This window comes from Eublepharis macularius, chromosome 11 (assembly GCF_028583425.1).
Source record: "Eublepharis macularius isolate TG4126 chromosome 11, MPM_Emac_v1.0, whole genome shotgun sequence".
NCBI classification, from domain to species: domain Eukaryota; kingdom Metazoa; phylum Chordata; class Lepidosauria; order Squamata; family Eublepharidae; genus Eublepharis; species Eublepharis macularius.
In genome coordinates this window covers 25,384,440-25,411,779 of record NC_072800.1, presented here as the reverse complement: position 1 = coordinate 25,411,779, position 27,340 = coordinate 25,384,440, and the positions used below count along the sequence as shown (strand labels likewise).

Genomic DNA, 27,340 nt, shown 5'->3' with positions numbered 1-27,340 from the left:
AAACCCAAGCAAAGTTGGCCTCTGTGAAGTTCAGGAGCACTCCCATGGAAAGCATGATGACCTCACTTCAGGAAGTGACATCATCATGCTGCACCAGGAGTGTGCCCGCCACACACTTGCCTAGGTTGCCTACCAGTGGCAGGTGATGTCCAAGTGGCTTGTAACCTCCCACAAATCATGGGGCAAACCTCCAGGAGTTTGTCCACCACCGATAGGCACCAGGGAACCTTACTTCACCCCCAAATCTCCCAGAGTTAGCAACCCTAAGGGCAGGGTCAGCACCTTTAGTCTGTGTCTGGGTTGGCCCTCTTTAGATAGACCACGGGAGGCCATACCCCATCGTGACCATTTCTTGCCCAGAAGTCTCATGGGTGGCCACGTGCTGACTACCAGCAAAGGTGCAGGTATTGCTCCTGGATCTCTGCTGGCCAGATAATTTGAGGTAGGGTCTCACCATCAGACATCCACTTTGGGATCCAAACTGGAGCACTTTAGTTTTGAGCATCCACATGACTTCATGCTCCAATTGTCCTTTCTCCATCCTCAGTATCCTCTTTCCCAAACCTGCTTTGCTACAATCTTTTGAGGAAGATCTCTTTCTCCTTCTCTTTCTCTCTCCCTCTGTCCTCGGACTTTCCTTCATTTCTTTTTATTCCCCTTCTGTGATCCTTTTGCAAAGCTCAGCTCTACCTCCTGCAGAAACCAATCTAAGTTTGGCTCTGCCTTCTGCGGCAGGCATTGTGGGGCAGTGCTCACCACCACCCCCTCTTAAAATTCCAAAGGGACCCTCAGGCTTGAAAAACCGGGGGACCCCTGCTACAATCGCTATAGCACTATAACACTGTACCGCTTTTTTAAAGCTATCAAATTCCTTGGATGGAGGTGGAGGGAAAATGCTGGGTAATGGCAGCCGATGGAGAAAAGTGTGTCGAAAACGGTGTGAGTGCTCCGGTGCTAATATTTGTTCTCTGCTTTTTCAGTGCTGGTGAATGCAAAATGGGCAATCATTGCAGCCTATGTTTGTGTGACCACCTATGAGAGTACAAATACAAAGAATGCCTATAAAATAGTTACTCTGCTTCCAAATCCAAATTAACACAGTATTAAGAGAGAGCGCAAAGTTTTGATGTATGAAAGAAGCCAAGAGAATTGCCACAAAATCCTCAAAACAAGCCTGTTTACTTCTAGCATTTCATTCATACATTTTTCTTTACACAACCATAGGGAATAATATGGCAGGCAAGAAAAAGGAAATTCAGCTGCAGGTATGAATCTTGTATTTCCCTTGAATAATTTCATAGTTCACTTGAAACCTCTGCGTTTTCGAGATGACAAAATTCTACATTTTCTTCACTTTAGGCAACAATACTCAATCAGACTCAGTGGGATGATATGTTGTTGGTTAAAGGTCTAACAGGTACATTTCCTCTCTTTTACTCTTAAACACTAAATTGTGTGTGTGTGTGTTTCATTTTTGTATACCCAGTGTGGTTTCTAAAGTGTGTGTGCCTTGCTATGATTCCTAAATTCAGTTGCATGAATTCTCCTTTGTGTAATTTTTACTTTGCAGACCTCTCTTCAAATAAACTTCCTACTGCAAAGATGAGTTAACAATTCTTTCAGTGAAATCCTAAGCAGAGTCACTCCAGTCTCAGGGCTGGATCAAGGGGGGGCGGGGGGTAGTCTGCCCCCAGCGCCACCAGGGAGGGGGCACCGGGAGCAGCTGCCAGCTGCCAGAGGGCGCAGGCAGCAGTGTGGGCAGCCTCGCAGCCCCCCGCGCTGCCTTTCGCATGCCCCGCAGGACAGGGGGCGGGCGGCTTGCCGCGCACCCCCTGTCCTGCAGGGCAGGCAAAAGGCAGCATGGGGGGCTGTGGGGCCACCCACGCCATTCACCTGTCCTGCGGGGCAGGCAAAAGGCAGCATGGGGGGCTGTGGGGCCACCCACGCCATTCGCCTGTCCTGCGGGGCAGGCGAATGGCATGGGGGGCCACGCTGCCTTTTGTCTGCCCTGCAGGACAGGGGGTGCACAGCAAGCTGGCCACCCCCTGTCCCATGGGGCAGGCAAAAGGCAGCGTGGGGAGCAGCGAGGCCGCCCATGCCATTCGCCTGCCCCGCAGGACAGGGGGCGGCCAGCAGCCCCCTCTCCTGTGGGGCAGGCGAATTACATGGGCGGCCACGCTGCCCTTTGCCTGCCCTGCAGGGCAGAGTGTGTGTGGCAAGCTGGCCGCCCCCTGTCCTGCGGGGCAGGCAAAAGCAGCGTGGGGGGCTGCAAGGCTGCCTGCACCATTTGCCTGCAGGGAGGCGAATGGTGCAAGTGGCTTCCCAGCTCCGCACGCTGCCTTCGCCATTCCACCCTGCGTGATGACGTCACCTAGGAGGTCGGCCTAGGGTTGCCCCGAGTGCGGGCAACCCTAGATCTGGCACTGTCCAGTCTAAGCCCATTCTCACTGCTGGAGTCCTGGCTCTGATAAGTCAGGTTGCCACGTGACCAGGAGAAACATATCCTGTGCCTTTAATGTGTGGAAATGGGCAGTTGAGGCTTTGCCTGGTATAGATTTGCAGCAGATCAAATTATTATTCGAGGGACAGCTAGAGGGACCATTTAAAACACTGGCAATGGTATGGAGAAGATAGGATTGATATACAAATCCTTTGTCAAGGGTACCATAGTTGCAGCAAAATATACTACCTGTATGCAACCCAAATATCTTCTGAAATTAATCCTGACCTATTTGGCCAGCTTTCTGGGTCGCTGGTCACCAGAATTTTGTTCTCCTACTAATCCCTACCCTACCAACACTGGCCAGCAGGACTCTGCATGTGAGAGTTTTCCAGGTGGAACAAAACTAGCAACTCTCTTACATCAGGGGCCTGGGCCGTCTTCACACTGCTTACCTTCCCTCGCAACGACCTGGAACATCACGCAAAAAACGCAAACAAATCATGTTTTCTCGCGTGAAATTTGCACGATGTCATGTAAATTTCGCGCGAGAAAGTGCGTTCTTCCGCATTTTTTGCGCGATGTTCCAGGTCGTTGCGAGGGAAGGTAAGCAGTGTGAAAACAGCTCAGGTGTCTAATTTTCAGACCTCTTGATTAAGCTCCATGGCACATGACATCTGCACACTCGTAAGGCAAGACGCAGAGATCCATTACCTGATACAGGCAGAGTACAGTCTATCGCCCACTAAATCTGCACATTAATGACACATGGACCAGGCACCCACCAGCAGTGGGAGTGCTGAGCCTGCGTCGAGATCATGAAGCTATGCATATGATGGAGTAGACTTGGCATAAGGCTACTCGTCATCATTACTACTAATTCATTTAAGTGCTATTAATTTGTGGCCTCTTTCCTGGAATCTAGAATCAGGGTAATGTTAACACGTGCACACTTCCAATTTTCATTTTTTTCCTCTGCAGAAGCAGAGATGCTGTTGTTTATTTGGGGGGAAATGTGGTAATTGAGAACTGTATGTGTACATATGTATTTTCAGTAGTAGATGTTTACCAAGCTTGGTGTGGGCCTTGCAAAGCAGTCGTTAACCTGTTCAGAAAATTAAAAAATGAATATGGTGAAGATGACCTTCTACATTTTGCTGTGGTAAGAATGTAAAACTTTCCAATGAGAAATACCATTTTTGTTGTTAACTTTTTATTAGTGAAAGCAGGATTTGAGTCCAGTGGCACCTTAGAGATGAACTAAATTTCTGATATAAGCTTTTGAGACTCAACACTTGGACACTCGAAAATCTTGTTGATCTTTGTGGTGCTACTGGATTCAAATCCTGCTGTTCTACTGCAGACCAACACAGCGACCTACCTGAAACTATTTTTATTAGTGATGTTATTGAACTCTGTCATTAAACTTGTCATCCTTGCCTCCAGCCCAAGGCAAGCATTATGACCCAGAGGTTTTCTTCAACTCAGGTCGTATTCCAAACTGAAGAATTGTTCTCACCCACCCACTCAGACACCCTTTTGCCGAGACACTGTTGTTGTCCTTTTAGCTACTTAGGAGGCAGTGGGATCTCCTCCCATCAGTTAGGATTACCAGCCTCAATTTTACCTGATCTCCAGACTACAGAAATCAGTTCCTCTGGGGGAGATTGCAGCAGGGTAGTGGTGGAGGGGCTATATGGCATCACTTCCTGCTGAGCTCCCTCCCTCCCTAAGCACTGCTCCCAAATATCCAAGACAGGGCTTTTTTCTGGGAAAAGAGGTGGTGGAACTCAGTGGTGGAACTCAGGACTGCACAATGATGTCACTTTGGGTCAGCTGGAACAAGGGGGGAAGTTTTTTAAATTTTAAATCACCCTCGGCAACAGAGGGGAGTTTAGATTGCCCTCTGTGCCAGTGGTGCGGAGGGCAATCTAAACGCCCCTCTGTCTGGAGATCAGGGGGTGGGGCCACCAGCCATGTGAGCATTTTCAAGAGGTGCCGGAACTCCGTTCCACCATGTTCCAGCTGAAAAAAAGCCCTGATCCAGAGATTCCTCAAGCTGGGGACTGGAACCCTGCTATCAGTGCTGTTAGAACAGCTCGGTCAAGAAAATATTTGAAAACTCCAGCCCTCTTTTGATGATGTCATCAAGAGTGTGATGGTTCTCAAAAGCCAAAACTGAGCTTGAAAACATGTCTTGTTTTCTAGTTCTGAATCAAGTGGCAATGGTGCAGAGACTTGCCCATTCTTCATTTATACTGAGATTTCAGGAAAACACAGACACATTTCAGTGGTGCAGTTTAATTGGTATTGATCTCAACAAACAGAAACTCTATGATGGTGTGGGAGCAGCAAGTTGAAATGTAGGGCGATGAAGATGCCTAAACCCTGGCCATTGTCGAGCTAAGAAGACGAGCACGGTTACAGATCATTTATAAAAGGAATATAAAAAATCCAGATCCCCAAATCTGTAACTTTTAGAAAGGGATATTGTGCCTTCTGTTTTCATATTCATGTTTTGGAACACTGTTGTCTTCGGTAAATTTCAGACCAAGGACTTTGCAATTCCAGTAAAATATATATAAAATAAGGCTTTGGATTATTTTTTAAAAATAGGAAGATCTTCCAGATGTTCAATGGGAATATGTTCAAATGTTGAAAATTTTGCATTTTGCATGTTAATAGATTTGCACATGAATCCATGGGGGCATTCAATTCTTGGAAAAGATCTGGGCCTTTTCAAAAATGGGGGGCTGGTACTTAGTCTTCATAATCCCCCCTCCTACTTCTCTCTGAAAGAGGGAAACAAGATTACTAGTAACAATTTAAAAACTCATGAACAATAGACATGTTAAAACAAAAGAAGTATATGATTCATCCAAACTCAAGCACTCCGAAGTCAGATGATTTCAGTGGGGAAGTGCTTAATTTTCTCCTTTTAAAATTAATGAGACTTGAGAGTGCTTAACTTTGGTTAGATCGTGGCTGAATTGTTTAATTAAACCCAAAAAACAATTAACTTTTTTCAGTAGTAGCTTCAGTGGTTTCATTGATAGTGTAATAGTAAGAACATTGAAGACGGAAATGAGGGAAGAAATACCCACATTGAAAATCAAAATGCCTCCTAGAATCTGTTAGTGGCAAGAAATAATGCAAAATGTTACTGTATGCTGAATTTGTTTGGGGGAAATGTCTTTATGTCTTTATTTTCAGGCAGAGGCCGATAGCATTTTGACTCTAGCTCCATTTAGGGAGAAATGTGAACCTGCATTTATCTTCTGCGTGGTAAGCACACAATTAGTTTCTTCTTCTTGCTCCTCGGCTAATTGCTTCTGGATAACTGTTGCAGACAGAAAATAGGTCAATATCACTGAAGTATCTTCTACTACTAGGTAAAAGGTGAGCCATATTGGTGATGACTCACCTTTTATCCTGGTGCAGGCGCAGTCCTCCCAAACCACTGCGGCTTCAGAAGGGCCCACACCTGGTTGGCTCCGCCTTCCCTAGCCTCGATCAGCAGGCATGGGGCAGGGGGCATGCCCAGCTCGCCTTGCAATTCCCCCCCAGCCTCGATCAGCCTAGGGGGCAGTGAGCACATCCAGCTTGCCTGCGCTTCCCCCCCCCCCTCCCAGCCTGGTGCAGGGTGCAGGAACGCTGCTGGGTTGGTGCGATGTGCCCTGGAGTGCTCCTGCGCTATGCACCAGGCTGATTTCCACCTATTTGAGGCCAAAATTGGCCTGCTGCCGAGCTCAGGAGCGCCGCTGGAGCAGTGCATGTCCTCACAAGACCCTACTAGAGTAGGCTTTGTTGCTAGTCTTTCTTTATAAAAGGTAAGCCATATTGGCGACGACTCGCTTTTTATCCTGTGCGCTTGAGCAGGAGCACCAGGATAAAAACTGAGTCATCACCAATACGGCCTCCTGAGGGCACTGCCACGGCAGGAGGGCCAGGTGAGCTGGCCTGTCCCTCTGGAGGGTGCCACCACAGTGGGACGCCCAGGTGAGCTGGCCCATCCCTCCTGAGGGTGCCATTGTGGCTGGAAGCCTAGGCGAGCCAGCCTGTCCCTGCGCTTCATTTTCTTGGACCGGCTTTTATTGGGCACCAAAACTTCTTGGGCTAGCCTGATCTGTGAAATAGCATGCAGCTGTTGTCATCTTCCTGAGGACCAGCCCAAGGGTTTTCCAGCTTCCACATACCTGAGATGGTCCCAATTCTCTTCTACTCTCGCTACCTGAGCCCCACATATTTCCCCCACCTTGAAGCCATGGGATTAACCCACTTGAGGCCCAATTCATGTTTATTTTTAAATTGTATTTTATTTATATCCTGCCTTTGTCCCCAGTGGAGACTCAAAGCAGCTTGTGTTATTTTCCTCTCCTCCATTTTATCCTCGCAACCACCTTGTGAGGTAGGTTAGGCTGAGACTGTGTGACTGGTCCAAGGTCAACACAGCAAGCTTAGATGGCAGTGAAGGTGTTTGAACCTGAGTGTCCCAGATTGTGGTCCCACACACTAACTACTACAGAACACTGCCTCTCAGTAAAATACTAGCAGGGCAAAACAAAACCACTAGTTTGAGGGTGCACAGCATTTTCTAAAAACTGAGCTCTTTCTCATGCAAGGCACATGGCTCCCATGCACCTCTGTGTGAGCGTATCTTCTGGAAGTGCACCCAGTAAGTCAAATCAGACTTGACTAGTGCTGAACTATATACAGTGGTTTATTTACAATAATATATACATACAGTCCATGTAGCACTTGCAGCATACAAAATCCTCCTGCCTGACAAAGTGCTTCGCATACAATCCAGTTCACAAGAGTGATGATTAGCACATAGACTGTTCAGCATATATACTTCTCAGCACCAATCAGATTGAAGTGCTGACTCATTGTGGCAGTAGTCAGAATGATGCAACTTAGTCATGTGACACTGTCACATGACACTCCATCTGTCAGTCCAGATCAAAATGATCTAACAGACTACTTTGTACTTTGGCTGTCATCTTGCTTGCCATACATTATAGTATGCTGTCACTCTGTTGGGAGAATCACAGGTACCCCAAGCTCCTGGTATGTGTGGTTGGAAAACCCCAAACACGTTGACCATAAAGGGCTCAAAATCCCACAGAGAAAGGGTTTTGTGCCAGCAGTGTTGCATCTAAATCCGACCTAAGATATTATGAATCCTATGACAGATTTCTATCACCCTTCCTCATTTATTTGCAACCTATGTCCAACTCTTTCTCTTGTGTCTACCAAATACAAGTCAAGCAATCTAAGCTGGAAAATATACATACATAGAAGGCAACTGAACACATGAAACGCAAGTGTCAGCTATTCCTGAACGTGTGTGTTTTTTTAATAAAAAACTATTATCATATTTCACAGGATGGCAAAATGATAGATGTAGTAAGAGGAGCAAATGGACCTCTCCTGAATAAAAAAGTAGTGGCACTAATAGAACAAGAGAGAAAAATCATAGCAGGGGAAATGCCACGGCCTGAGGTAATGCTGCTATATCTTACCTCCAGCATTTTTATTAAATTATGTTTTGCTATTTTATGTCCTATCTTCTCCTCGATTACTGATTAGATCCCCACTGCCCCACTTTGTGCTTGTTACTGGTTTTATTCAAGTGAAATGGCTGCCATACTTACTTTATTATTATCCAACATTCATATTGATTTTATTCCCCCCATCTGGACATTCCTGTGTCCTAAGCCGCTTTGGGCTTAAGGGCCTTTGAAGAGCATCTGGTCTCCTTAAGAAGGGGCTGTGAGCACAATTCAAAAGGACTTCCCATCCCTTGCAATAGTGCCTGGAGGAGAAAAATCTTGTGGCTTGAAACTGTAATGCACCAATGCACTGCTCAAGGTGGTTTGCAAAGTAAAAAAAACCACAGCAAAATCATAAAAATAACAGCATAAAATAGTCAAATAGTCAAGATGGGACGCAAAACCAACATAAAGCAACAACCAACGGGCTAAAAATTATATATATTAAATAATCCTTAGGCTTCAAGCAGACCATAGAAACAGCTAAAAAACCATGGAACTTCTTCCATTAAAAGCCTGAGTAAAAAGAAATCCCCCCCCCCAACACCTAAAGGACAGCCTAGGCAAACCAGGCAAACCTCAAGGGAAAGGGCAAGCCTAAGAAAAAGTGCCACCACTAAAAAAGCCCTGCCACTGGTGGGCCTGGTCTCCATGCAAGGGCACGGAGACCAGGGTTTGGGAAGGGGTCTTAACTGGTGGATTGGATAGTATCAGAGGGGCCTGTATTTAGTTATGTACTAATTTGGCATAACAGTAGCATGTTGAGCTGACAATTAATTCACAGAATTAGTTAAATACACTAAAGGCTCAGTGAACTAAGAGTTTCTCTACACGAGGCGTCTCGGCACATGTTCGTCAAGTGTAGGGAGAGGCAATGTTAGCTGAGAAGCATAGGTTAAAAAGACAGAGCCAGCATAGATCGCGCCTCAGAGGGTTTGTTAATTTCATCTTCGCCTCCCCAAAAGCTCTCTCAATTTCACCTCTCTAGTCTAAAATTGTGGCATGGCAGCCAGAGGGCAGCCAAGAATGCAAGTGGGCTGGAGGTGCCTTCCAGAGCCAGGCTTGGACCTGGAGAGGTTATAATGGGCTGAAGTTCCCCTTCTGGTATTTCACAGGCCCTTCACACAGTTCCAGTGTATAGCAAAGCTTTTGCCCTTCTGTTGGCTCTGTCTTTTAAAACTACCCTTCCTGGCTACCATTGCATCTCCCCACATGTGTCCTTCACGTGACAAATGTCTTGTGTAAAGAGACAATAGGTGGAGCTCAAATGTAGAGATAAATGCCCACATTTTCTATTTTCAGGTTCCCGAACTTGTATTTGTGGAAGAGAAAGACTCAGATGAAGAAGCAGAGGAAGAAGAAGATTTAGGCAAGTGCTGCTGCCAGCATTTTATACTACATTGTGTCGTCAGTTACAGATTGGACATGTGGACATAAGAATTTGGATGCAAAGCTGCCAGCTGCAATATGCACACAACAGAGGTTCCATTAGGAAGAAAATGATTCCTCCACTCATCCCCCTCTCTTTGCATCTTCTGCTACCCTTGGCCTGCTCTTGATTATAAATAGATCTAGGCAGGGCTTTTTTCTGGGAAAAGAGGTGGTGGAACTCAGTGGGTTGCCCTCGGAGAAAATGATCAAGATGTTCCGGAACTCTGTTCCACCGCATTCCAGCTGAAAAAAAGCCCTGGATCTAGGGTTGCTTATTGCTTATTGTATGTTGATTTTAGAATTATTGTTTTCTTGTTATTATTGATTTTAACTGTTGTTCACCACCCAGAGCCCCGAGGATGGGTGGTTTATAAATGATAATGATAATGATAATGATAATGATAATGATAATGATAATGATAATGATAATGATAATGATATGGTCACTGAGAGGGGGCACTGAGGGGCACAAAATTCCAGGTACCACAAGCTGGACAAGCCATGTGAATTGTCTGCAGATGATGTCTTGTTTGGAGCTCTGAGCTCCTTAGAGGAAAGGTAGGGCACAAATAGACAAACAAATAGACTTCTTCATTAAAATGTACTGGGGACGTAATAAACATTGCTGATTTTCTTTCAGAGGAAGAAAAATACAATGTTGTCATCATAAAACCCGATGCAGTCGCTGAAGGAAAAGTTGAAGAAATTGTACAAACGGTAAATGAGCTGCTTTTAAAAAATGAAAGTCTCAGTTGCATAAAAGTCAAGAGTGTCACACTAGGATTGGGAGACCTGGGTTCTAATCCCCATGCAGTCATGAAGTTCACTTGGGAACCCTGGGCTAGTCACCCTCTCTTGGGACAACCTACCGCACAAGGTTGTTGTGAGGGTGAAATGAAGCAGAGAGCTTTAGGCCACCCCGTGTACTCCATAAAGTAAGTTTAGGATAAAACTGTAACAGACAGTTCATCATGGTTAGAAAATGAATAGGAAATGGGTCATCTGCACTCATCCCTTGAAACAAGAAAAGAAATATCAAAAAATGACCCTTCTAAGCAGGGCTCATTTTGAGGGGGAACACACAGGAATGCAGTTCCAGCAGTTCCCCAAAGAGGTCACATGTCAGGTGGCCCCGCCCACCTGACTCTCAGCCATTTTGGGCCTGTTTCATCCTGGATTGGGGCCAAAATGGCCCGGATTGGGCCTATGATGGGTGCTGGATCATGCTCCCACTCAGCAGCGGCCCGATCCTGACCATTTTGGGCCCAATTTCGGCCCTGAATGGCCAGGATTGGGTCCAAAACAGCCAGAATAGGTGATGTCAGGGGGGGTGGCATATGCAAATCAGTTATGCTAATGACACACTTCAGGTGATGGCAAGGGGTGTGGCATATGCTGATGAGTTATGCTAATGAGTTATGCTAATGAGTTCCTCCAGCTCTTTTTCTATGAAATGACCCCTGCTTCTAAGTAAGACTGCTGGCCTTGATGCCTTGAAAAGTTAGCTGCCATCGTAAGCCTTTTTTGCACAGGCAATTTTTGCCGCATTTGGTTCCTTTTCAGGGTTTCTTCCAAATTCCAGACAATTAACTCCCACTTCAGATTTCAATGTGGCATTTAAGGGGTTCTCTTCCGAGTTTTCTGCCTGTGCTTCTTCTTCATGGGGAGAAAACTTGGAAGAGAACCCTTGAAATGCCACACTGAAATCTGAAGGGGGAGTTAATCATCCAGAATTTGGAACAAAATTCTAAGAGGAATGGGATCAAATGTGGCAAAAATCGCCCATGTGAAAACGTCCCTAGTGGCTCTCTTTCACTGTGAGGAGTCAGACTCATTCGTTCAACCCAATGTTTCTTTTAAGACCTTAAGGCTTACGAAATATGTGAATTTACTTATGTTGAATTGACTAGGTAATTGATTCTGTCAAATATGCAATTAAAGTTATTTTATTAGTTGGCAACTGAAAAAAAACTAATAGCCTGAATTTTTCTCCTAAAATGTCCTTGAATCTGATGGTTGATGTCTAAATGAAGATTACAGCAGCAGGTTTTATCGTTGTCGCACAGGATGAGAGGATTTTACAAGAAGAGGAAGTTAGGGAGTTTTACAGAAGCAGAGCAGAAGAGGTAAAAAGAAAAGAGAGGTGTGAGGGGACCATAGCAAAAAGATTTTTAATACAGACTACTATTGAGTAATTAAAAATGTAATGTATTGCTTGTTACCCCAGCTGCAAGAAAATAATCTAGTTAGTAAACTCACAGGAAAAATCACCTATTTGCTTGGCAAAATCCAGACCTGTGGTCCATCTTTGGCTTAAGGCACACAAGCAGCAATGCACCAAAAAGCCTTTAGGAGAACACATTCATAGCTATGGAATTGGATGCCATCAGAACACAAGTAACACACAACTCTATATCTCGCTGTCTAAATCACCATAGAAGAAGTGAGCTGTGATTCACGAAAGCTCATACCCTACCACAAATTTTGTTAGTCTTATAGGTGCTACTGGACTCTTGCTACTTTCTACTGCTACAGAGAGACTAACATGGCTACTCCTCTTGATCTAAATCACCATAGCATGCAGTAGAAACCTTGGATTGCTGCCTGACATTGGAAAAGCTGAGACCTTGAAAGACATTGTACTCCCCACTTTTGACGGAGTTCATCTGACCCTTGCATTCTCAGTTAAGAGCCTAGGGGTTATACTGGATCCAGTGTGCTGCTAGAAAAGAAAAAGATAACTACACAAACTGCTTTCTACAAACTCAGTTTCGCACATGGGCACACTCAACAGCTGCCCATACATATACGTGGACATTATCTGTGGTGACCCCTACCTTATGGAATGGCCTACCTGAAGAGGTCAGGAAGGCTCCCTCACCTGGCTTTCCTCAAACTATTTAAAACTGAATTTATTCAAGAGGGCCTTTTTACTCAGATAGGAGAGCTATAATATATGGAAGCTGATGCACCAGTAGTGGAATAGGGACCATAGATCTTACTACTGTGTCCTACTATAACAACAACAACAACAACAACATTTGATTTATATACCATCCTTCAGGACAGCTTAATGCCCACTCAGAGCAGTTTACAAAGTGCGTTATTATTATTATACTCACAACAATCACCCTGTGAGGTGGGTGGGGCTGAGAGAGCTGTGTGCCGTCTGTTGCTCTGGGCATGATCCTACTGGGTAGTTCTATGTTGTTTAATGTATCAGTCTTAGACCACACGGTGATGGCAATTCTTGGCAATTAATGGCAAAACAATTCTTACAGCCTGACTTTGAAGACTTCATTGCATTTATGGTGGCTGGACCAAGTCACATTCTGATAGTTGCAGAAGGTAAAGAAGCAGGTCATATGCCTTTTATGAAAGAAATTGATGAGGAGGAGGAGGAAGAAGAAGAGGAGGAGGAGGAGCAGCAGGAAGATGGAGAAGCTCTGCCTAAAATAGAGAAACCTGGAACTGGAAAGCCAACCAGGTAAATTCTACTTTTGAGTATGTGTGTTGTAAGCACATGACTGGCAATTAATAATATTGCTTGGATGGAAATGATTTCATGCTTAGACATGTGCGGGGTCAGTAGAACAAGGTACTGCCCAGTCTTTCAAGCCTTAATTTAACAATGTATTGCAGGGATGAGTCATAACAAGGTATTGTCTAACTCTGCTGAGCCTTGCTGTTTGTTCTCACTGTACCATGCTGTGTCCACCTGTCAATAATGCTGGTGCTATCCATTGTATGATCTAGGAGGAGAAAAGTAAAAATGTAAGTTAAGAAGGAACATGGGCGGGGCAGAGCACCACACGAAAGATGGCGGGTGCTCCTTGCTGAAGCTCTGGACCTCACCCATGCCCAAAAGGATTGTAAACTACCAAACTGCACATATAAATGATGGGAAAGACCGGGGCGGGTCAAGCAAAGCCCCCCCCCCCTCGCCCACTCGCAATCTATGACAGTGAGAGCTTATTTTGCATCAGAAGATCAAAAAACTAGCAAAGATCTCTCTCCTGGTAAGGACTCTAAAATGGCTGGTTGGCTATCCTGTTCAGATGGGCTGACAAAGCAGGAATTTGCAGACTCTCTCCAATAAGTGGAGAAGTGACTTATAAATACAATCTCTGCAAAGCTAGCTGATAAAATAAATAGCTATTTGGAGCCCATAATCAAACAATTGAAAGACATGAAAGACTCTATAGCTACAGTTTCAAAAACAGCAGAGACAACCCTAGAATTAGGGTTTATGTTGCAGGAAGAAATCAAACTAATCCAGACAGTGGAAGACAAGTTAACTGCTAAGATGATTGAATTAGAAACACAACTTAAAGCAAAAATTTAAAATTTAGAGGTCTACCAGAGAAAGAGGAGGGAAATATTAATATCTCTATATTTACTTCTTCATGGCTGGCAGAAATTTTTCAGTTAGAAGAGGGTGTCGCCCCTGTCATTGAGCAAGCCTACAGACTGGACCCCCACCCCCCGCAAGCCAAAAAGAATGCAAACCCCAAGGGACATACTGGTGTGCTTTGGGAACTACAGATCTAAAGAAAAAAACTTTACAAGAAGCCCATAAACAAGGCTATTTAGTGTACCAGATAAAGAAATACAAGTATATCAAGACCTCCCATCAGTAACTTTGCAAATGCTTTGCAACCTAAAGCCGATAACATCCTATTGAAAGCCAGTATCAAATACCGATGGGTTTGATCGTCTGCAAAACTGTCTGTGCCTCACAAGGGACCCTGTACTATGCTCAAGACTTGGCAGAAGGGCAAACTTTATTAACTACACTAAACCTGAAAACTTCACCTGACTCATCCATGAAACCTGCAATAAAGGACTCAAAAATAACTAAGATGATGGACGAAGGGAGGAAATCCAAACTTAGACTTCAGCATAACTGTTGACTGCAAATTCCTCACAAGCCATTTTTGACTCTGTGCATTTGGCAATGCTAACAATTGGAGTAATCATTCCATTTAAAGTACATGTGCATGTATTAGCACCACTAAGGCAAACATACGTTAGTATACATTGAATGCAATATACAAGGGTCAAAGGCACTAAGTAACGTATGTTTGCCTTAGTGGTGCTAATACATGCACATGCACTTTAAATTGAATGTGAAATATTAAATGCCTTCTATGTTTACAATAGCACTTGAGCAGCAGCACTTTATGTATACTTAGATATGGGGTCGTGCTTGTGATAAAGCATTTGTATGAATGATTACTCCAATCATGAGTAGAGAGCCATATTAACCCTTCAGTGTAATCGTTTCCACAGTGTATGTAATAAGTTTCTGTGTATTGTATTGTCGAAGGCTTTCACAGCCTGAGAACGATGGTTGTTGTGGGTTTTCCGGGCTGTATTGCCATGGTCTTGGCATTGTAGTTCCTGACGTTTCGCCAGCAGCTGTGGCTGGTATCTTCAGAGGTGTAGCACCAAAAGACAGAGATCTCTCAGTGTCACAGTGTATTGTTGTGTGTATTGTTGCTCATTAAATTATTGCTCTAATAAGTTTCACTTTTGATAAAAAGGCTTTATTAGTAAGTTTACTCAGGGTTTTTTTGCTTCTGTGAGTCATTTACCAAAGACACTCAACTGACCGTGAGATTTACTAGCAAATGTCAACATTTTCTGACTTGCTTATGATCATGTATATGTTATAACAACCTTTGCCCCATTTGTATTATATGTTCCTGTTTCAACGAAATTCAGTGTATGGGTGCTATTTTTTTTCAAAGTTGTTTTGAATGAATTAAGTACTGAGGTAATATATGACAATTGTTTTTTCTCTTAATTAGTTTGCATGGTGTCTTGGAAAACCAGGAGATGTTAAATTTATGTGAAATTAATGATAGCATAGAGGAAGCAAGCAGGCAGCTTGCCTTCTTCTTTCCTAGTTTTTCCAGGAAAAAGAAAGGCCCTGCTGTCGAAAGAACATTGGCCTTGATTAGACCGGCACTCTTAAGGGAAAGAAGAGGTGAGTGGAGCTTATTACATTTTCTACCTGCATTTGCAGCACAATACTCGTATAATTTTTGCAATATTGATATTTTATATTGGATATTAAACTATATTGGATATTAAACTATATATTGCATATTAAGCTATATGACAAAAATAAGCTTAAACAGCAACAAATTTAGTTTACTTATCACTTCTGAGATAGTTTAAGAGTAAATCAAAATCAGGATTTAAAGCCATATGCTTTGGAAAACTGTGGCAGGGTTTCTATCTTATCTCTGCTATGAACTAGACAGGTAGTTGAAGGAAGTACCTGTCAATAGCTGAGAATACCATGATCCTCAATGTGGACCACTGCTGAAGGTAGAGGGTGAACTGGTACCCTTACCAGCAGGTGTTGGGGTTGCCTTAGTCATTTGTGCAGACCGGTAGCTGCTGAGTGTGAATGTGAGTTGTGTGTGTTGGAGTAAAAGTGGCGTAGCATGCCTGGACACTGGGGGGCGCCGTATTTCTCTTTGCACTTAATGAATAGAATGCCTCCCCTTGTCAAAGCTGGGAGTTTCTCTTTGACTCCTCCTTCTCTTCTCCCCCTGTGTTCTCTTTCTTCTGCTGACCTTGCAACAGGCCAAGTGCTTCCTCAGGTCTCTGCTATGAAGCCATGCTATTATATTTCCACACACATGCAGCCAGATTAGCTGGCCACTTGTGATAGGGATAACTACTCTTTAGGTCAGGCTTCTGTCTCTTTGCTACTACAAAATGGATGTGAACCCGGATCTACCGCCATAAAAGTAACTGTTATCTTTTCATAATACACTTGTTTGTGTTTACTGCACATGCTTCCATGCTTTTTTGACTGTGAAACTTTGCTATACTAACTAACACATGTACCCAATATTTTAAACATGGATCAATGGGGTCCAGTAGCCACCCAATAGTTGCTGCCACAAACCCATGTCCAACTCAGGCTTAGGCTGACCTTCCCTTACCCTGAGGTAAAACTTCTCCTCTTTAAGCCTGTGAAGCTGTATACTGGGCTGGGAAGCCTCTGGTAGCGTGGTTGATGATAAGTTTCAACTTTCCTTCTTGTCCCACCCATAAGAAATATTAAAAATGGTTACCCACCCAAGTCTTAGTAGGGAACAGATCAGGGGTTTGTGTTTCCCTTTAGCAGAAACTGGCACACAAGGCTTGGGGACAATGGAGAGGTTCAAAAGGTAACAGAAGGTTTATTTACAGTAGGTTAAAGTCAAAAGGCAGGTAGGCAGGTGTTTGAACTGAAGTAACAGAAAGGTTTTTGTACAGGAACTTCACTGGTGTGAGGCACAAAACACTTGGTATAACACTAGGTTGCTGGCTTCTTTCAGAGGTTGACACTACTTCACAGTTGTTACACTTTATATACTCAAACACAAATACAGCACGATATATTGTCGAAGGCTTTCACGGCCGGAGAACGATGGTTGTTGTGGATTTTCCAGGCTGTATAGCCGTGGTCTTGGCATTGTAGTTCTTGACGTTTCACCAGCAGCTGTGACTGGCATCTTCAGAGGTGTAACACCAAAAAGACAGAGATCTCTCAGTGTCACAGAAAATCCACAACAACCAACAAACACAGCACGACTTCCCCTCCTCTCCAGACCTTAGGGTGCTTCACTGAGGCAAACCCTTCCTAGATATTGGGCAGGCATTACAGTTATGAGCTTTAACCCTGTTCCTGGCACTGAAGGGAAGACTCCTCTCTACCCACTTCCTTGGCCCTCTATAATTCCCAGATCTCTTGAGTCTAAGCAGGAGTTAGTGCTGGTTTTCCTCACTTTAGTCCTAGGACTAACAGTGCTTCACAAACATTGTTTCCTCTCACAGAGGATCCTCTGGCTGACCCTCTCTGGTCTAAAGCCAGGCTCCAGCTCCCTTTCACTCTCTTGTTTCCTCTCCAGCTCCAACCGACAGCTTCCCCAACATTCCATCCCCAACTGCCATTTCAGGCTAGCCACATTGGGGGGGTGGGCAGGGAGGAAACATGTCACTCATAGCTCACTGACTGGAAATCTCAGCATCTGAAGCCGAGTCCGTCACAGTTGTATATCTACAGAGTGCTGTAGATGTGACCCTGGAATCTCCACCCGCTGGTAAGGTTTCTGTCTTCCCCTCCCCTTCCAATTGTGTTCAGTAGTAGGGGTGGGATATTCCCTGTGCCCCACCCCACCAGCTGCTGCTGGCTACTATATCTTAGCCAGCCCATATTATTAGTGACTTACCTAAAAGAATTCTTGTATAAAAAGCATTTTGAAAATTATGGGTAAATTACATAGCCAGTCACTAGTGTTTTCAATGAAAGCATGAGATAAACAGACCAATTTATTTAGTAATGTCTGCCATGTATGTACGTGGTCATCTTGTTTATGCAACTGATTTTTTTTTTAATCCTATGCAATCTAGCTGCAGTCATTTAGTCCCGTTGAATTTGCAATTAATTTGTGATGGTGGCAATTGGGTCATTTAAGATTTTCCATGAGCAAAATCTGCCATTTTGTTTTCATACTCAATCCACACTGAAGAGTATTTCAGTGGAATGTATCATTTTGAGTAAACAAGGCAAGTGACCAATTCAGCATGGTAGGGAATTGTCATGCGTTGAAGATAATAGAGGATAACGTATGGTGGATCAGGCAAACACACCGTAGTAACCATCCATGCTTGGATGTTGTAACACGTTCTATGTGCGGCTACCCTTGAAGACGGCTTAGAAACATAATTTGGTCAGGGTCTTTACATGGACCCAATGGAGCAACCATAGTAAGTCAGTGTTACACTAACTGTGCTGGCTCCCAATTTGTTTCCAGGATCAGGGTATTTGCAGGACTACTTTCAGCTGCATCAACCAGTCCAGTACATGAGATAGGTCCAGGTGCCCAAATCCATATGAGGACAACTGCATCTCCCCTTTCTTTCAAGCTTTTGATATTCAGACGTATATCGGTTTGAAACATGGAGGGACATAGAAGGGACATTGGAGGAACTAGAGTGGGGGAGCATTAGGTGGGTGGAGCTAAGGCAGATGTAGTGGGAGTAGGTTGGCACAATGGATGGAACATATGCAGTATCCTCACTTTTTGGACATGTTAGCTGCTCCTCTTTATTTTATTTACGTTATTTATTGTCTGCCTGTCTCACCAAGACCCAAGGCAGATTACATAGTATAAGTCAATGCTGATTCTGTGAACCTAGGCTCTGACAGCAATGCTGATTTTGTGAACCTAGGCAGAGCATGAGAGGAAGAGCAGGAAGGGTTACATGAGTGCTTAGTTCTTGTGGCCCCTTCTTACATGGCCAGGTTAATGCTGATCGCTACTTTGGGGTCAGGAAGCAATTTCCCCCAGGCCAATTTGGCTAGGGATCCTGACAGCATTTTGCCATCTTCTGGGCCTGGAACAGGGGTCACTGGAGGTGTGGGGGGGAGGTAATTGTGAATTTCCTGCATTGTGCAGGGAGTTGGACTAGATGACCCTAGAGATCCCTTCCAACCCTATGATTTTATGATTCAATGATTCAATACAGTCAAGAGCAACCACTGTAACTTTCTGTATATAGAATCTATTCTGAAGAGGATTGAGGATGATGGTTTTACAATAGCAATGCAAAAAGAAATCATTCTGTCAGAAGAGCAAGCTCGACTGTTTTACAAGGAACATGAAAATCAAGATTTTTTCCCAACACTCCTAGCAGAAATGACCAGGTACACTACATGAAAAGAAGCACATTTGAAATAGAAGATAGCTAATTTCTTTAAGCAGGTTGAGTAACTCTGAAACTAGGGTTACCAATAGAGGCAAGCATGGTCCATCACATTTCATGGACCACGGACCACGAACTTTTCATGGACCCACCCCAGTTCGCAGACCAGTTTGTTGGTCCATGGTCTGTCACTTCTGGGGGCCCTAGGACCCCCTCCTTCGTACTCAGAGATGCCAAACTTGCAGCGAGTCTTCAGCAGGCTCTCCTCCAGCGGCCCTCCAAGTTTGGTGAAGATTGGATTTCGGAAGTCCAAGCTAGAGACACCGAAAGCAGCTCCCCTCAGGAAAGTTCCATTACATATAGTAGGAGCCACAAATGCCAATTGACTTGCATTGGCTCCATTGAGATACATTGCAGCACCAAAAAGTTGCAATAAAAACATGGAATGGAGTTAGAGAACCTTCCTCTGAGAATGGCAAGTGCTCTGCAGAGGCGCTGTTCTCTGTTATTTCTGCACAAGCTTAGATGCACTGCTCTGCTCTGGGCCTAGGGTTGCCAGCCTCCAAGTGGTATAACAAACAAGGCAAACCCAGTAGTTAAACTGTAACAATAGAAAGGGGACACCCCAACTGGGTCAAAAAGTTTTTTTCTTTTTCAAAGTAACAAATGCTCACTCTTACATAAATAAAGACATGACTCCAGATACCTGAAGCAAGTTAAGTAATTAAAAGTCCATTCTTTTTCACTCTTTATACACTGTAGTAATTAAGGGTCCATTCATAGTAATGCTCTTATCTTCTTTTCTTTTTGCAGCTTGTCCTTTTACAGCTTGTATTTATCAGTTGTTGTTGCCAGAGGAATTGGCATTCCCACGCAGACGCCCAAATCGGGGCCGGCTATTTGTAAACGCTGATTTTCGTCCCACAGACTTCCTCAGGGGCATTTTAACCTGTCTCCTTTAGTCTTATACACGTATTTTCTCTCTCTCTCTTATTAGGTAACTGGAGAGCGACACCAATACTCTTTCTCTGGTGTGCTTTCTATTGGCGTCGCTCTCCAGTTACCTAATAAGAGAGATAGAAAATACGTGTATAAGACTAAAGGAGACAGATTAAAACACCCCTGAGGAAGTCTGGCAATAACTGACTGGCAATAACTTTCCGGGGGTCTCAGCTCAAGGTCATCCTCATCACCTATTACGTCACTGTTTGAACTGGGGATCTTCCACATGTTGTTAATGGATTAAGCATTTCTAAATTTACACTGCAACCCTAAGAAGAGTTACTCAAGTCTAAGCCCATTGAAATCAATGGACTTAGACTGGAGTAAGTCTTTTTAGGATTGCACTATTAAAATAGTTTGGTGGAGAGATTTCATTAACAATCACTTTTGAAATCTTTCATAGGTCAGTCTAAACCCTGGCCGTTTTCACATGTCTTCAGGGCTTTTTTTCTGGGAAAAGAGGTGGTGGAACTCAGTGGCGCTGCCGAGCGGCGCGGAGGGCAATCTAAACTCCCCTCTGTCTGGAGATCAGGGGGCGGGGCCACCAGCCATGTGACCATTTTCAAGAGGTTCCAGAACTCCATTCCACTGCGTTCCAGCTGAAAAAAAGCCCTGCATGTCTTTAAAATAGCATGATACTCACAGAAGGCTGCTGGCTTCCCTGCGTGATTTTTGATGCCATCAGTTTACAAAATGGAGGCAGGCAGAGATGATGGTGCTTTCATGGCATTTTGTAAATGGATGGCATTCTCTCTAATGGCTTATTACTTTATTGATCTCCCATGCCTTCAAAGCCTGCTTTCAACTACTTGAAAGAACGATAAGTCCCTGGGTAAACAGGTCTTTCCCCCGCAGGATGTACTGCATTGGTTCATAGTCTTATCACTGAGCAAAGGTAGTTCCGAGGTTGTAATTTTTAAAAAAAATTCTGCTGTATTTGCACTGAACAGTGGACCAACTCTTGCGCTTGCTTTGGTGCGAGAAAATGCAGTACAAGAATGGAGAAATGTACTGGGCCCAAAGACTCTTGAGGAAGCAAAGGAACAATGTCCAAACAGGTAATTTTTGAAATAATTGCACCTTATTCATAAATGCCATACAGATAGACAAAGATGCCTTTATTTGTACCATCCGTTTACAGACTTGATTTCTTGCTGTAAACTCATGTGAGCCTAGTGCCATCAACTGGATAGTACTGAATATTGCAGTATATTTCCAGAATTGGGTATCACAAGTTATACAAATTGTTTTGCCAGTATCTTTTAGCACATCTATAGCAAACTATTAATTACCTTTGAAGACTGTGAACAGTCACAAATTACTGCACAGGAATTATATTAGATTTCTTTAAAATTATGAAGCTCTGCTGTAAGGAAGTGGTTTCAAAGAGATGCATTGGTAAAGGGATAGGAACTGTAAACTATACTACTGTGCACTGTCTGTAAGTATGATCCTACTGGGTAGTTTTTGTGTTGCTTAATGTCAGAGTTAGAATTACTTATGCTCTGTTCCAGCATTGTTTTAGCTCTGTATCAGATTTTTTCTTGTTTTCAAATCTTATCACATTTGCATTTGTATATCCCATTGCATTGTTTATTGAATGTCCAGTGGTTGATTATATTGAATTACAACTGGGAAAAAGGTAGAAATGCCCTTTGGTTTTCTCCTTGATTTGGAAAATCCATGGATGTCTGTCTGCTGTGCCTGCTGGATGGGGCTTTTGGCCCTTTTTCTAGCAACAATAACGACCAAAGTGTTACAATATGGCAGGCAGGGCTGGCCATAATTGCTGGCACACACAATAAACTTGTTAGTGCAGTGTTGACACTGTGCTTATACCTCCGGTTTTTAGGAGAAAGGATCATGGCCAGATTCCTCATTTCTCCAAGTTTTTAACTCTGCAGGCTTCACTTTCTGAAGTCGCGTTGGACACCTGCCAGTAACGATGATCCTGGGCTCTCCTTGGACCCGATATGATGGGGCTAGCCTCTTAACTTCAGTTGAGCATCCATGAGTGAACCATGGAATTGTCTACTCCTTCCCCCTTGCCCTCCCCATAACCATGGGTAATGGCTATATTGGCACCATTCGGGTCTGGTAGCACCTTAAAGACTAACTACATTTCCTAGGTATGAACTTTCGAGAGTCTCTAACTACCATGGCTAACCACCTGAAACTATCACCATTGGCACCATTGTTATTAGTGAAGGTTAACCAGCTTTCCTACTTAACCATGGTTCCTAGCCATGGAAATGTAACCATGATTGGTCCAATAAATCTGCACTGGCCAGTTGACTGGGGAATTTTGAACATCCTAAAATAGCCCTAGCACTGACATTGTGAGCACACTCCATAGGCCTACTGTGACAATACTGCCCCACTCAATTGGCAGCTAGGATTAGGAAAGTTAGAAAAAACAAAGTTATTATGAGTACTTCTGTCTCTTGGAGTCTAAGACCAGTTACTTCCTTTCTAAGATCAATCTCCTAAATCCAGGACTACACACACGAGGTGTGTTTAAGGCAATTTTTTTTTTTACTTATTTTATTTATTTACTTATTTTATTTTCTCACTGAGATGCAAGGCGGATCACACAATGTGAGAGTAGTACAGTCAGTATCAAGAACAATTTCCTAAACAATGCCGTAGGGTAAATAAGCACAAGTTTACAAAGACATCACATTAGCAAGAATCCAATACAGAGTTGAAGAAATGCTGAAACAGAACATAAGCAATTCTAGGCTGACATAGGAGTACATATTTAAAGCAACAGATAGTACATAAGGCAACATAGTGGTGAATTCTATGGTCCCTAACTCATTAGCGGAGCAACTGAGATCCCTCCCTACAATAAAAAAAGCCTTTTTGAATCATTCGGTTTTGCATTGTTTGTGGAAAGCCATGAGAGTGGGGGCTCTCCTGACCTCCTCAGGCAGGCCGTTCCACAGGGTAGGGGCTGCCACAGAGAAAGCCCATGTACGGGCTGCTGTTGATTTTGCCCATGTACAGGCCGGCACCTGCAAGAGACCCTGTTCAGATGAATGAAGCTGCTGTGGAGGGACATAGGGAGGGAGGCGGTCCCATAGGTATGCTGGACCAAAGCTCTGAAGAGCTTTGTGATAACTAATACCTTGAACTGAGCAGAGTAACTGATAGGCAGCCAATGGAGTGACTAGGATGGGAGGACCCCAGCACTAAATGGACCCCAGTTCATGAGGACCCCAGCACTAAATGGACTGGGCAGAAGGATACAATAAAGTAAATTGATTTTGGAATTCCCCAAATCATGAACAAAGTAAGCACACGCACACACAACGTGAACCATTCTGGACAAAATTTGTTCCAAGGGAAAGCAGTTCCTCACTTCTGAATGTAAGTACCCCAGATATGTGTGCAGTTATGGTAACCTCTCCATTTCAAATCAGGCCACACATTGAAGAGGAGAATATAGTTGTGACTCAAAACCGTGAAGTGCTTGTGACATATATCTAATATGCTGATTCTATTACCCACAGTTTGCGTGCTGAGTTTGCTGTTGAAAATGCGCCTATCAATCAGCTCCACGGTAGTTCTTCTGCTTCTAAAGCTGCAGCGGAATTAGAATTCTTCTTCCCAGTGGAGCACACTTTGGCTGTCATTAAGCCCTCTGCTCTTATAGAACACAAAGGTGAATCACACGGAGAAAGGGGCGGAGAAACAGCTCAAGGGGTGATTAGGCCACACAGGGCGGCAAATGCCTTCCATCTTCAATCTACATATTTGGGCCTTGATAAAACGTCCATCTGTAAGGCTGCCAGGTCTCTATACCCTCCCAGTGGGAACAGGAGGAATGTGGTACTCACTGTGAGCCTCCTTCCTGTGCCAACGCAATGACATCACTTCCAGGAAGTGACATCATCATGCCGGTGCCTGGTGTGCTCCTGCGCTTTGCATGGGACCAAATCAGCCCAGTGGGGGCCAGGATTGGCCCCTGCAAAACACAGAAGCGTACCCACCTCTGGGCGCTATGACATCACTTGCATCTGTTGTGTGTTGTGTGCTGTTCACCCCAACTTTCCTCCCTGCTGGCCAGGTAAGCAATGGCAGGAGGGGGGGAGAGGCTGGGAGCAGGGGATCCCCCCCCCCACAGCAGGAGGATAGGATCCCTCCCTAGCTGGCATGCTTATAGAACAACTGTGGTTAGACAGTGTGGAAAGAAGGCAGAAGTTATAATGAATCAGGACTGCTGGGTGATGAATTGGTAGCTTGAAACCTGCTGAGACCTAGAGATGCCAGAGGACTTAGGGCTGCCAGGTCCCCTACTATGGCGGGAGACTTCCTGCCAGCCACACTTGTTGCCTGCTGCTGCTTCAAGTGGTGATAGGAGAAACATAATGGATAAAAACACCAGTGTCAGTCAAGAGACATGACACTGCACCCAGGAAAAACCGAGAAGTGATATACATCGTTCTAATACTTGTTGGGAACTCTATGGTTTTACCATAGAGTTTCCAGCAATTTCTAGAATGATATAACATCACTTCTGTTTTTTCTTGGAACCGACATCATGGCACATGCACTGTTGGTGCTCCAGCCCCCCAAGTTCCCAGTAGTTGCCTGGCAACTCGAAGAAGACTTGCAAGTAATACATTTATAAAGAGTACTGCTGCGGCTCATCCCGCTCTTCGTTTGGAGGCAACCAACAACATTCTAAGATGATTGACCTCTTTGCAATTTCAAACAAAATTCATTTGAGGTGTACATGCTACTTTTGTGCCTGTATAGTGGGGGATCCTTCGTTCATCACACTAGAAAGCCAGCTGGTAGCTTTTGCTGGGGCATGCTCAGAGCATAGTTGTCTGTGCAACCCCTTCCTGTCTCCGCCCTGATACCTTCCTGAACCACAGAAGCCTCTTTGACCTGTGTTCACTCCAACCCTGCCCAATGCTTGCAATTCTTACCATGTAGGGAACCTCCTTATCAGGACTCCACCTACACATTGCAAAGCCCTCATTTTGTTTTTTTAGGGAACAACATGAGGACTTGGTATCACATGTGAGACAGAAGTTCTGTGCCTCCCAGATATACACCAGCTCTTTTCTGTTTGCAGCTTTTATAATCGAGTATCCTTATTTCTTTTTCTCTTAGATGAGATTATAGGTCAGGTCAAAAATGCTGGATTTATAATATCTGAAATGCAAGAAACGCGCATAACTCCAGAAATGGCAACACAGTTTTACAAAGGTCATGAAGGGCAGCCGTTTTATGAGCAGCTTGTGGAATACATGTCCAAGTAAGTACCTGAATGTCAAAGCGAAGCTGTTACCGGAATGGGTCTCCTTGCGAGTAAGAGAATTTGCAGGGGAATTAGCAAGCAAAGAAGACAGCTATTCAAGAGGACAGTAACCACAGGGATCTATCACCAACTTCTACCAGGTCCCCTCCCCAAGGTAGCAGACGAGGCTGGTGCTTTGAAGGTCAAAGAATAATTTATTTAAAGAGGAAAAACTAACATACACATAAGAAGATAATTGAAAATGGTTGATACACACACACAGTCCTAGGAAGCTAGCCAGAAGTTGGAATAGAGTGTGTGGGGGGGAGTATATTTACCAATCGGAGGAGCATGGTCCATGGAGGAAGAGAGCTTCAAACGCCAGTGTTCTCAGCCAGGAAAGAGGGAGAGACTTAGGGAAGTGACCCTAAGGGAGCAGCGCTTGGACTCGGGAAGTGCACAGTTTGAATGGAGGGAAAACCCTGGTTCTTACAGGGTTAAACGTATCCTGAGGTGGGAGAGCCCTCCCAGCCATTAGAACAAAGACCATGAAGGTCAGTATCATGGAATTACAAAGGTTTGATTACTTTAGTTACCTGCTGCTGGGGTGTGTGAATGAAAATGTAAATCTTGCCCTGGGACTGCACAAAAGGGGCAGTCTATTAGTGCATACCACCGGAGCTGGGTTGATGAATTTAAGATAGGAATGTACCTTACTAGAAATACTTATGAATGCCATTTGATTAGCTCCTCAATCAAGGACAGGAGATCTCATCCCAGAAGGAGGGAAAGGAACGTGTTAAGTGGGATGACACTGCGAGTCCTTTGTTGCGCTGGGCTCCTCTGGGGCTGGAGGGACTGCAAATCCCATCTCAATCACTCAGCATTCCTGTGTAGCCTTCCATTCATGCCGTGTTCTCCCGGGTGGGACTCAGCAACTGTTGGAGGTCCTCTGGTGGCAAGGGGCCTGGTGATATTTTAATATCACAAGCAGCCATATTAAAAATGGCTATTAAAATGGTGGAGGCCAGGCCGACCGCTTACAAAGCATGCAGGAAATACAACAGGCCTGACTTCAAACTTTCTCAATCGTTTCTGGTGTTAGAACTGTACCTTACCTAAAGGAGAATTTCTCCACTGTGCCACCAGAGGGCTTTTTGCTGGCTTAAAAAAAATTAGTTGCTATATTGCTAGAGCACTATTACACTATAGTGATATAGCAGCTACTGTTTTTTGTCAAAGTTGGCAGAAGCCCTCCAGTGGCATGAGCAGGGGCAATCATAAGGTGATGACTAAGGACCGTGCAGAGGAGACGTCAGTGTGGAAGCTCCATTGCTGTTGTGAATTATTCTGCATGAACAGCAGGAATGAGTCCACAACAGGAATTGTCACCATGCAGATGCAGCCTTAAACAACTAGGAAAGGGCTAGATTGGATGTGCAGAAAGGCAAGAATGTAGGACGACTGGGAACTACTCTCCTATATATTATGAGTCCTTCTGGTTGCCTTGAAGCCCATTACGTTAGTCTGATATATTATGGTAAGCCATTATCAAAAGCAGCATGCTGAAATTGACATCCTGAAATCAATGGACTTGGAATAACTTTTCTTAGGATTGCTCCATTAGTTATGTTGGTATGAATAACTATTATAATTACCAGTTGGATGCATCTTCATATCACTTGCTTTTCCAGAGGCCCGTCAATGGTGATGATTCTAACCAAAGAAAATGCTGTGGAAGAGTGGCGAAAATTAATGGGGCCAACAGATCCAGAAAAAGCTAAAGAGACTGCTCCTCAATCACTACGTGCTCGATTTGCTAAAGATATTTTGCGCAATGCGGTTCATGGCTCATCGAATGCAGATCATGCTTTAGAAACCATTGAATTCCTCTATGGCGATATTGATCTAGAGAGCCTCAAACACAAATATGTATATCTGTAA

The 27,340-nt window shown here is 44.1% G+C and overlaps 1 protein-coding gene across 1 annotated transcript; it reads left to right on the top strand.

Moving 5' to 3' along the window:
• The first annotated feature begins 1,232 nt into the window (after positions 1-1,232).
• Positions 1,233-27,340, top strand: NME8 (NME/NM23 family member 8). Its single transcript, XM_054990915.1, has 15 exons — positions 1,233-1,265; positions 1,360-1,417; positions 3,496-3,602; positions 5,654-5,725; positions 7,829-7,945; positions 9,298-9,364; positions 10,067-10,143; positions 11,460-11,552; positions 12,708-12,782; positions 15,265-15,418; positions 18,997-19,141; positions 21,093-21,200; positions 23,658-23,809; positions 25,270-25,414; positions 27,091-27,340. Exons 1-15 carry the CDS (start codon positions 1,233-1,235, stop codon positions 27,338-27,340), a joined length of 1,653 nt encoding a protein of 550 aa, XP_054846890.1.

Coding starts and splice junctions, on each gene's coding strand:
- NME8 (XM_054990915.1), top strand. CDS start 1,233: ATGGCAGGCAAGAAAAAGGAAATTCAGCTGCAG. Junction 23,810..25,269: donor TGCTCTTATAGAACACAAAG/GTGAATCACACG, acceptor TTTTTCTCTTAG/ATGAGATTATAGGTCAGGTC. Junction 25,415..27,090: donor CTTGTGGAATACATGTCCAA/GTAAGTACCTGA, acceptor TTGCTTTTCCAG/AGGCCCGTCAATGGTGATGA.